The sequence below is a fragment of the Oncorhynchus mykiss genome, chromosome 5, assembly GCF_057628025.1.
Source record: "Oncorhynchus mykiss isolate SJ-2025 chromosome 5, ASM5762802v1, whole genome shotgun sequence".
NCBI classification, from domain to species: domain Eukaryota; kingdom Metazoa; phylum Chordata; class Actinopteri; order Salmoniformes; family Salmonidae; genus Oncorhynchus; species Oncorhynchus mykiss.
Window position 1 is genome coordinate 78,848,843 of NC_143026.1, and position 12,446 is coordinate 78,861,288.

Sequence of the window (12,446 nt, forward strand, 5' to 3'; positions counted from 1 at the left end):
TGTTGTTAGGGACTCCAGTGCCAACCAAGCTCACCGACCCTGGTGTGACTATGACCGTAGCAGTTGGCAAGACAGCGCAAACAGATCTGGGACCAGGCTAAGCATAAAGTACATGCCAACCTATATCCCATAATTTGGCAGGTAAACCAGTCTCCTAATCTCTTGATATCAATGATGTCCTAAAGCAGTGGTGCGTTAGTCATCAAAGTGGTATAGGTTTGTCACTGATTATTAGAGTTTACAGCGAGAGGATGTGGAAAGTGTGAGTGTCTGCACAGTGTAAAGAAGAGCCTGTACCCATGGGTAAACCACTGCTGCACATTACACACTAACTATTGCCATACAGACATTAACGTCTCGCCACAGGACATGTGGGAGGGTGTGTGTCTGTGTGCGTGTCTGTGTCTGTGCGTGCCTGTGTCAAATCAAATTTTATTTGTCACATACACATGGTTAGCAGATGTTAATGCGAGTGTAGCGAAATGCTTGTGCTTCTAGTTCCAACCACGCAGTAATATCTAACAAGTAATCTAACAATTTCACAACAACTACCTTATACACATAAGTGTAAAGGAATGATTAAGAATATGTACATATAAATATATGGATGAGCGATGGCCGAACGGCATAGGCAAGATGCAGTAGATGGTATAGAGTACAGTATATACATATGAGATGAGTAATGTAGGGTATGTAAACATTATATAAAGTGGCATAGTTTAAAGTGACTAGTGATACATTTATTACATCCAATTTTTTATTATTAAAGTGGCTAGAGATTGAGTCAGTTTGTTGGCAGCAGCCACTCAATGTTAGTGATGGCTGTTTAACAGTCTGATGGCCTTGAGATAGAAGCTGTTTTTCAGTCTCTCGGTCCCAGCTTTGATGCACATGTACTGACCTCGCCTTCTGGATGATAGCGGGGTGAACAGGCAGTGGCTCAGGTGGTTGTTGTCCTTGATGATCTTTTTGGCCTTCCTGTGACATTGGGTGGTGTAGGTGTCCTGGAGAGCAGGTAGTTTGACGCCGGTGAGGCGTTGTGCAGACCTCACTATCCTCTGGAGAGCCTTACGGTTGTGGGCGGAGCAGTTGCCGTACCAAGCGGTGATACAGAGACAAGATGCTCTCGATTGTGCATCTGTAAAAGTTTGTGAGTGATTTTGGGGACAAGCCGAATTTCTTCAGCCCCCTGAGGTTGAAGAGGCGCTGTTGCGCCTTCTTCACCACGCTGTCTGTGTGGGTGGACAATTTCAGTTTGTCCGTGATGTGTACGCCGAGGAACTTAAAACTTTCCACCTTCTCCACTACTGTCCCGTCGATGTGGATAGGGGGGTGCTCCCTCTGCTGTTTCCTGAAGTCCACGATCATCTCCTTTGTTTTGTTGACGTTGAGTGTGAGGTTATTTTCCTGACACCACAGTCTGAGGGCCCTCACCTCCTCCCTGTAGGCCGTCTCGTCGTTGTTGGTAATCAAGCCTACCACTGTAGTGTCGTCTGCAAACTTGATGATTGAGTTGGATGCGTGCATGGCCACTCAGTCATGGGTGAAAAGGGAGTACAGGAGAGGGCACCCTTGTTGTTTCCTACCCTCACCAACTGGGGGCGGTCAGTCAGAAAGTCCAGGACCCAGGTGCACAGGGCGGGTTCGAGACCCAGGGTCTCGAGCTTAATGACAAGTTTGGAGGGTACTATGGTGTTAAATGCTGAGCTGTAATCGATGAATAGCATTCTTACATAGGTATTCCTCTTGTCCAGATGGGTTAGGGTAGTGTGCACTGTGGTTGCGTCATCTTTGGACCTATTGGGGCGGTAAGCAAATTGGAGTGGGTCTAGGGTGTCAGGTAGGGTGGAGGTGATATGATGACGTAGCACTTCATGATGACGGAGGTGAGTGCTACGGGGCGATAGTCATTTAGCTCAGTTACCTTAGCCTTCTTGGGAACTGGATCAATTGTGGCCCTCTTTATGCATGTGGGAACAGCAGACTGGGATAAGGATTGATTGAATATGTCCGTAAATACACCAGCCACCTGGTCTGCGCATGCTCTGAGGACGTGGCTAGGGATGCCGTCTGGGCCGGCAGCCTTGCGAGGGATAACACGTTTAAATGCTTTCCTCACGTTGGCTGCGGTGTGTGTGCATGTGTGCATGTGTGCAGGTTTGGTTGTTGTTGTCCACAGACTGTATGCTATCATGATTCATCTGTAACCAATAGCTGAAAACTCTTTACATCTAGACTGTAACATAGCACAGGTTTCCTCTGCAAAAGGATTGGTTTCCAAACATCTCATGCCTGAATGTTAATAAAGAATGGTATGAGGGCAATGAAGACATGGGAGTAAGGAAAGTAAGACAAAGGGACTTCGTGGAGAGAGATAGAGAGAGAGAGAGAGAGAGAGAGAGAGAGAGAGAGAGAGAGAGATAGAGAGAGAGAAAGAGAGAGAGAGAGACACACAGACACAGACACACAGACATTAGAAGGGATATTAGTTAGATCTGGACCCAAATGGAAGATGTGTTTGATAGGAGTAATAAGGGGAGTGTTTGTAAGGAACTTAGTTGGAGCTGGACTCACATGGAAGGTGTGTTTAATGCCTAGGGCTAGTTTCTCTGTCCTGATGTCCCAGACCACAGGCTGGGGGGAGTTCAGCACAAACACCAGGGGCTTCTGGTGAACCAGCAGGGACTGGATGGGCTTCAGATGCAGCTCCACCTGGGAACAGGGTAACAACACAGAAGGTTAGAGGACTATAATTAAGCAATAAGGCCTGAGGAGCTGTGGTGTATGGCCAAAATCTTAAGCACGACACAACGCGTTGGTAACCAGTTTATAATAGCGATAAGGCTTCTCGGGGGGTTGTGGTATATGGCCAATATACCCCAGCTAAGGGCTGTATCCAGGTACTCCTTGTTGCGTCTTGCGTAAGAACAGCCCATAGTCGGGATATATTAGCCATATACAGGGTTGGGTAGGTTACTTTCTAAATGTAATTAGTAACGTAACTTTTGGATTACCCAAACTCATTAACGTAATCTGATTACTTTACATTACTTTTAGATTACTTTCCCATTAACGGGCATTAGAAGAAGATAAAATGTATATTACCAATTGAACAACATCTATTGCAGGATAAATCAATGTTAAAGTTTACATAGCTGGCCATATATGGATGTTCAATTTTACTTTATGGGTTGTTTATGTACGTAGTCTTCTTCTAAACCATCGCTTTCTACTACATATAATAATACGATTAAATTATATATTTACATTAAAAACAAAGTCTATCAGAATTCCAGTCATTCCAATAAATGTTATACCCCTTAATCTTCAAGAATAGGACTTGGAAATATGTTTTATTTTATCTTTATTTAACTAGGCAAGTCAGTTAAGAACAAATTATTATTTACAATGGCCAAACCCGTACAACGCTGGGCCAATTGTGCGCCACCCTATGGGACTCCCAATCACGGCTGGTTGTGATACAGCCTGGATTTGAGCCAGGGTGTCTGTAGTGACGCCTCTAGCACTGAGATGCAGTGCCTTAGACCACTGTGCCACTCTGGAGCCCAGAGTATAGATTAGCCTAATTGCTTTACCTGAGCACGACCCCAAAACGAAGGATTTATTAGCTAGCTCTGCTCTGTTGTTTATGATTTTATTGTCATGGAGGACTGACTGGGCTCATTGATTCTAGTTGCAAAATAAATGCTGCGCTCATGGAATGCCATGCTTTGAGCACTACTGAAAAGTGCTATTTACATGTGAAAAATGATGCCATATGCTGCATTTGCTATAGGCCTATTGTTAACCTTTTTGTTGGTGACACTTTAATATCTTGATAATATGCAACTGTTTAAAGGGCAAATCCACAGATGAAACAATAACACAATGGATACCCCGCCTCTGTTTTGGTAAAAAGCTGAGGGATGGGCCTGGAGAAATGCAACCACTCTCAGATTAATAGGCAGAGCTATGGATGCAAGGACTGATCATCCATTATATCAAAATTATTGTTTTAAACACATGTGGATTTAAAGTGTTTGTTTACATTCACAATGTTTACAAACAATGGAGTAAAACAAGCTTATATTTTGGGTTCTCATGGAGTGTGACAGTTGAACTAAACTCACTTAGTATGTATATATATGTATATATAATATATATATATATATATATCTATATCATTTATAAGTCCAAAAATGGAGGTAGCAACTACAGATTGTCCCTTTAAGTCTATCAACAGTGTGCAAGTTTGAGCATGTGTCCATCAGGCCTATGCATTTTTTTTTATAAGCGTGAATTAGATTGAGCAAAGCCCCACTTTTATTCCATAGGCTGGGATTCACACTATGCAGCTGTTGTAAGAGCGCATTTTTCACTGGCTGTCCACTGGTTTCATAAACAATGATTGATAGGCAGCTTAAACTTCTTGAATTCAACCATTACTAGGTTCAAATACACATTTAGATTTGTGAACAGCCATCCACAACAACCATAATCCGTAAGGCGCAAATAGCTAAATGAGAGAGCAGCAGTGTTATTCACATCAATGCGCTATGTAGATATCAATAATAAGTGGTATACGTATCACCGTAGACTACACCACTGCTGTCATCCTTACCTCCAAGTGTTTATTCAAGTTGGATCATCTTTGGATGCCGACAACAGTTGCACCATTGAAAGACATAGATTGGACTGTAGCCTACAAAAACCTATTCCTGCTCTTTTCCCACAATCCATCAAACACATTTGGTGTGTCATCATAGTGGTCTCTGACTTGTGGTGGAACAAACTTAAACTTGCACCTTTTTTCAATGATGATTTGAATGTCATTGAGAAAACAGAGAAGTGTCAAATATTTATTTCTGAATTTAAAAGTAATCCTCGAAGTAATCATCTAGTTTTCAAAAGTACCTGTAATCTGATTACAATATTTGTGCTGACAATGTAACGGATTACAGTTGCCAATTTTTGTAATCCCTTACATGTAATCCCTTACTTCCCAACCCTAGCCATATACCACAAACTCCAGAGATGCCTTATTGCTATAAACTGGTTACCATCGTAATTAGAAAAGTACAAATATTTTTGGGGGTCATCCCCATGGTATATGGTCTGATATACCATGTCTTTCAGCCAATCAGCATCATAAGACCTGTCATAACCATGTATGGCCCACTTACAGTGCCTTGCAAATTATTCATCCTCCTTCACATTTTTCCTATTTTGTTTCATTACAACCTTTAATTTAAATTGATTTTTATTTGGATTTCATGTAATGGACATACACAAAATAGTCCAAATTGGTGAAGTGAAATGAAAAAAATTACTTGTTTCAAACAATAAAAAATAAAAACTGAAAAGTGGTGCGGGCACATGTATTCACCTTTTTGCTATGAAGCCCCTAAATAAGATCTGGTGCAACCAATTACCTTCAGAAGTTACATAATTAGTTCAATCCAAGTGTCACATGATCTGTCACATGATCTCAGTATATATACACGTATTCTGAAAGGCCCCAGCGTCTGCAACACCACTAAGCAAGGGGCACCACCAAGCAAGCGACACCATGAAGACTAAGGAGCTCTCCAAACAGGTCAGGGACAAAGTTGTGGAGATAAGTACAGATAAGGGTTGGGTTATAAAAAAATATCCGGAACTTTTAACATCCCACGGAGCACCATTAAATCCATTATTAAAAAATGGAAAGAATATGGCACCACAAAAAAACCTGCCAAGAGAGGGCCACCCACCAAAACTCGCGGACCAGGCAAGGAGGGCATTAATCAGTGAGGCAACAAAGACACCTGAAGGAGCTGCAAAGATCCACAGCGGAGATTGGAGTATCTGTCCATAGGGCCACTTGAAGCCGTACACTTCACAGAGCTGGGCTTTATGGAAGAGGGGCCAGAAAAAAGCTATTGCTTAAAGAAAAAAATAAGCAAACACGTTTGGTGTTCGCCAAAAGGTATGTGGGAGACTCCCCAAACATATGAAAGAAGGAACTCTGGTCAGATGAGACTAAAATTGAGTTTTTGGCCATCAAGGAAAACGCTATGTGTGGCGCAAACCCAACACCTCTCATCACCCCGAGAACTCCATCCCCTGATGCTGGTGGCAGCATCATGCTGTGGGGGTGATTTTCATCGGCATTGAAACTGGTCAGAATTGAAGGGATGATGGATGGCTCTAAATAGAGGAAAACTCCTGAGGGAAACCTGTTTCCCTTCCAGCAGGACAATGAACCGAAGCATACTTCTAAAGCAACACTCGGGTGGTTTAAGGGGAAACATTTAAATGCCTAGGAATGGCCTAGTCAAAGCCCAGACCTCCATCCAATTGAGAATCTGTGGTATGACTTAAAGAATGCTGTCCACCAGCGGAACCCATCCAACTTAAAGGAGCTGGAGCAGTTTTGCCTTGAAGAATGGGCAAAAATCCCAGTGGCTCGATGGCCAAGCTTATAGAGACATACCCCAAGAGACTTGCAGCTGTAATTGCTGCATAAGGTGGCTCTACAGAGTATTGACTTTGGGGGGGTGAATAGTTATGCACACTCAAGTTCAGTTTTTTTGTGTTATTTCTTGTTTGTTTCACAATACAAAAAATGTTGCATCTTCAAGGTGGTAGGCATGTTGTGTAAATCAAATGATACAAACCCCCGAAAAATCCATTTTAATTCCAGGTTGTAAGGCAACAAAATAGGAACAATTCCAAGGGGGGTGAATACTTTCGCAAGCCACTGTATGTCTTATAATAATGTCATAATATGATCCATAATGATCCTGTCTTCCTGAGAAGACAGAGGGTTGCATAACATATTGAAACCTTATACTGTACATAACACATTCATAATCAGTACATAAGCATTACATATGTGTTTATGTCAATAACTGCAAGTTGATAAATGCAGGATTAGTGAAATGACTGTCACATTTATGAATATATCAACTTAAGGTTGTTGACATTAGCACTGTTATGATTGGAGCCATTTCCACCAGGTGTGGGAGCAACACAGTGTAACACACAGCATTTGAAACCTGCACCTTTACAGGGGTGGGGGAGTCAGCATAGGGTCAGCTACAGTCAGCAAAGGGTCAGCTACGGTCAGCATAGGGTCAGCTACAGTCAGCATAGGGTCAGCTACGGTCAGCATATGGTCAGCTACGGTCAGCATAGAGTCAGCTACGGTCAGCATAGGGTCAGCTACGGTCAGCACAGGGTCAGCTACAGTCAGCATAGGGTCAGCTACAGTCAGCATAGGGTCAGCTACAGTCAGCATAGGGTCAGCTACAGTCAGCATAGGGTCAGCTACAGTCAGCATAGGGTCAGCTACAGTCAGCTACAGTCAGCATAGGGTCAGCTACAGTCAGCATGGGGTCAGCTACAGTCAGCTACAGGCAGCATGGGGTCAGCTACAGTCAGCATAGGGTCAGCTACAGTCAGCATAGGGTCAGCTACAGTCAGCATGGGGTCAGCTACAGTCAGCATGGGGTCAGCTACAGTCAGCTACAGGCAGCATGGGGTCAGCTACAGTCAGCATAGGGTCAGCTACAGTCAGCATAGGGTCAGCTACAGTGCATTAACACCACCACCCCCTTTCATTTCACTCAGTTGCTTCACAAGGCAAATATGAGAGCATTTTCTTTACTGTGGATGTTGTTGAATCAATGTTATCAAAACATTGCAGATCACTCTGTTGACTGTTCCTGCACAATTACCGAGCTATAATGTTTCTGATTGTGTCTTTTATCAGGGTTTTAGTTGTTTATCTGCTCACTGTGCTGATAATCCCACTAAGTCTGACTATGAGCTTTCTCCCTTTGGAATGTTATGGTGCGTGAATGAGGACCCAAAAGCGAATTAACAAACAGAGTACTTTAATGACGAACATACGTGGGCTCAGATGGACAGGTAGATTCCGACAGGACAGGACAAGGTTGCAGCACACACGATGATAGTCTGGTTCAGGCATGAGACACATAAACAAACAAACAAGAATCCGACAAGGACAGGAGCAGAAACAGAGACAGATATAGGGACCTAATCAGAGGGAAAAAAGGGAACAGGTGGGGAACGGGGTGAATGGGTAATTAGGAGGAGACAAGGCACAGCTGGGGAAAAGAGGGGGAGAAAAGGTAACATAACAACGACCAGCAGAGGGAGACAGGGTGAAGGGAAAGGACAGAGACAAGACAACATGACAGTACCCCCCCACTCACCGAGCGCCTCCTGGCGCACTCGAGGAGGAAGCCTGGCGGCAACGGAGGAAATCATCGATCAGCGCACGGTCCAGCACGTCCCGAGAGGGAACCCAACTCCTCTCCTCAGGACCGTACCCCTCCCAATCTACTAGGTACTGATGACCACGGCCCCGAGGACGCATGTCCAAAATCCTACGGACCCTGTAGATGGGTGCGCCCTCGACAAGGATGGGGGGGGGGGGGGGAAGACGAGCGGGGGCGCGAAGAACGGGCTTGACACAGGAGACATGGAAGACCGGGTGGACGCGACGAAGATATCGCGGCAGAAGAAGGCGCACTGCGACAGGGTTAATGATTTGAGAGATACGGAATGGACCAATGAACCGCGGGGTCAACTTGCGAGAAGCCGTCTTAAGGGGAAGGTTCTGAGTGGAGAGCCAAACTCTCTGACCGCGACAATATCTAGGGCTCTTCGTTCTACGCTTATTAGCAGCTCTCACAGTCTGCGCCCTATAACGGCAAAGTGCAGACCTGACCCTCTTCCAGGTGCGCTCGCAACGTTGGACAAAAGCCTGAGCGGAGGGGATCAAAAGCTCCCTGGGCGGAAACGGACCACTTAAAGCACGTCTTGACAGAAGTAAGGGCTGTGAGAGGAGCTGCCACCTGACCGAAATTACGGATGAAACGACGATAGAAGTTCGCGAAGCCGAGAAAGCGCTGCAGCTCGACACGTGACTTAGGGACGGGCCAATCAATGACAGCTTGGACCTTAGCGGGATCCATCTTAATGCCTTCAGCGGAAATAACAGAACCGAGAAATGTGACGGAGGAGGCATGAAAAGTGCACTTCTCAGCCTTCACGAAAAGACAATTCTCTAAAAGGCGCTGGAGGACACGTCGAACGTGCTGAACATGAATCTGGAGTGACGGTGAAAAAATCAGGATATCGTCAAGGTAAACGAAAACAAAGATGTTCAGCATGTCTCTCAGGACATCATTGACTAATGCCTGAAAGACAGCTGGAGCGTTAGCGAGGCCGAAAGGAAGAACCCGGTATTCAAAGTGCCCTAACGGAGTGTTAAACGCCGTCTTCCACTCGTCCCCCTCCCTGATGCGCACGAGATGGTAAGCGTTACGAAGGTCCAACTTAGTGAAAAACCTGGCTCCCTGCAGGATCTCGAAGGCTGAAGACATAAGAGGAAGCGGATAACGATTCTTCACTGTTATGTCATTCAGCCCTCGATAATCTATGCAGGGGCGCAGAGACCCGTCCTTCTTCTTGACAAAAAAAAACCCCGCTCCGGCGGGAGAGGAGGATGGTAGTGATGCGGAGAGGGAGGCGACGGAGAGCGCGAGCTCCTTTCCACGAGCTCGGTGACGAAGATCAACCCGTCGCTCAATGCGAATAGCGAGTTCAATCAAGGAATCCACGCTGGAAGGAACCTCCCGGGAGAGAATCTCATCCTTTACCTCTGCGCGGAAACCCTCCAGAAGACGAGCGAGCAAGGCCGGCTCGTTCCAGCCACTGGAGACAGCAAGAGTGCGAAACTCAATAGAGTAGTCTGTTATGGATCGATTGCCTTGACATAGGGAAGACAGGGCCCTGGAAGCCTCCTCCCCAAAAACAGATCGATCAAAAACCCGTATCATCTCCTCCTTAAAGTCTTGATACTGGTTAATACACTCAGCCCTTGCCTCCCAGATTGCCGTGCCCCACTCACGAGCCCGTCCAATAAGGAGAGATATGACGTAGGCGACACGAGCAGTGCTCCTGGAGTAAGTGTTGGGCTGGAGAGAAAACACAATATCACACTGGGTGAGGAACGAGCGGCATTCAGTGGGCTCCCCAGAGTAACACGGCGGGTTATTGATTCTGGGCTCCGGAGATTCGAAAGCCCTGGAAGTGGCCGGTGGATCGAGGCGGAGATGGTGAACCTGTTCTGTGAGGTTGGAGACTTGGGTGGCCAGGGTCTCAACGGCATGTCGAGCAGCAGACAATTCCTGCTTGTGTCTGCCTAGCATCGCTCCCTGGATCTCGACGGCTGAGTGGAGAGGATCCGAAGTCGCTGGGTCCATTCTTGGTCGGATTCTTCTGTTATGGTGCGTGAATGAGGACCCAAAAGCGAATTAACAAACAGAGTACTTTAATGACGAACATACGTGGGCTCAGATGGACAGGTAGATTCCGACAGGACAGGACAAGGTTGCAGCACACACGATGATAGTCTGGTTCAGGCATGAGACACATAAACAAACAAACAAGAATCCGACAAGGACAGGAGCAGAAACAGAGACAGATATAGGGACCTAATCAGAGGGAAAAAAGGGAACAGGTGGGGAACGGGGTGAATGGGTAATTAGGAGGAGACAAGGCACAGCTGGGGAAAAGAGGGGGAGAAAAGGTAACATAACAACGACCAGCAGAGGGAGACAGGGTGAAGGGAAAGGACAGAGACAAGACAACATGACATGGAAAGTAACTCTGCTCTGATTTGTAATCTCTCTCAGGTTGCTGCTATCTGAACTAGCCTAATTGAACTCTCACACACAGCAGATATAATATATTAGAGAGATAAACAGCAGATAATATATTAGACAGAGACACAAAGGAGAGAACATATTAAAAATACACACAACATAGATAATAAATTAGACACAACAGAGATAATATATTCAAGACAGACAGAAGAGAACATATTAGAGAGAGACACAGCAGAAAATATATTATAGACACAGCAAAGAAAAAAAATTGAGACAGATAATATATTAGAGACAAACACAGCAGAGTGAATATATTAGAGAGAGACACAGCAGAGAATATATTAGAGACACAGCAGAGTGAATATATTAGAGAGAGAAAAAGAGAGACTATATTAGACAGAGACACAACAGAGAGAATATATTAGAGAGATACAACAGAGAGAATATATTAGAGGGAGACTCAGCAGAGAATAGAGAGACACAGCAGATACAATATATTAGAGACAGACACAGCAGATATAGTATATTAGAGAGAGACACAGCAGAGAATATATTAGACAGAGACACAGCAGAGAGAATATATTAGAGAAAGCGATAATATATTAGAGAGAGACACAGCAGAGATAATATATTAGAGAGACACAGCAGATAATATATTAGAGACAGAGATAATATATTAGAGAGAGACACGGCAGAGATAATATATTAGAGCGAGACACAGCAGAGAATATATTAGAGCCACAGAAGAGATAAAATATTAGAGAGAGACAGCAGAGAATATATTAGAGAGAGACACAGCAGAGAGAATGTATTAGAGACAGAGATAATATATTAGAGACAAACACAGCAGAGATAATATATTAGAGACAGAGATAATATATTAGAGACAAACACAGCAGAGATAATATATTAGAGAGAGACACAGCAGATAATATATTAGAGACAGAGAAAATATATTAGAGAGAGACACAGCAGAGAGAATATTTTAGAGACAGAGATAATATATTAGAGACAAACACAGCAGAGATAATATATTAGAGCGAGACACAGCAGAGAATATATTAAAGCCACAGCAGAGATACAATATTAGAGAGAGACAGCAGAGAATATATTAGAGAGAGACACAGCAGAGAATATATTAGACACAGCAAAGAGAAAAAAATAGAGATAATATATTAGAGACAGATAATATATATAAGATAATATATTAGAGACAGACACAGCAGAGAGAATATATTAGAGAGACACAGCAGAGAATAGAGAGACACAGCAGAGATAATATTTTAGAGACAGACACAGCAGATATAGTATATTAGAGAGAGAGACACAGCAGAGCGAATATATTAGACAGAGACACAGCAGAGAGAATACATTATATAGACACACAACAGAGATAATATATTAGAGAGAGACACACAACTGAGAGAATATACTAGAGCGAGACACAGCAGAGAGAATATATTAGAGCCACAGCAGAGATAAAATAATAGAGAGAGACAGCAGTTAATAAATTAGAGAGAGACACAGCAGAGAGAATGTATTAGAGAGACATTGCAGAGATAATATATTAGAGAGAGACAGCAGAGAATATATTAGAGACACAGCAGAGAGAATATATTTTAGAGAGACACAGCAGATAATATATTAAGAGACACAACATCAATAATGTATTAGAGACCCACAACAGAGTGAATATATTAGAGAGAGACAGCAAAGAATATTTTAGAGAGAGAGACAGCAAAGATACTATATTAGAGAGAC

The 12,446-nt window shown here is 43.9% G+C and overlaps 1 protein-coding gene across 2 annotated transcripts in view; it reads right to left on the reverse strand.

The window, feature by feature from the left end:
• LOC110524600 (transforming growth factor beta receptor type 3) overlaps window positions 1-12,446 on the reverse strand; it is a 134,551-nt gene that overhangs the window by 65,129 nt on the left and 56,976 nt on the right. For both annotated transcript variants that reach the window (XM_021604412.3, XM_021604413.3), the window contains exon 4: window positions 2,575-2,712. In XM_021604412.3, coding sequence (XP_021460087.3) covers window positions 2,575-2,712 — 138 coding nt within the window. The remainder of the gene's footprint in view (window positions 1-2,574; window positions 2,713-12,446) is intronic.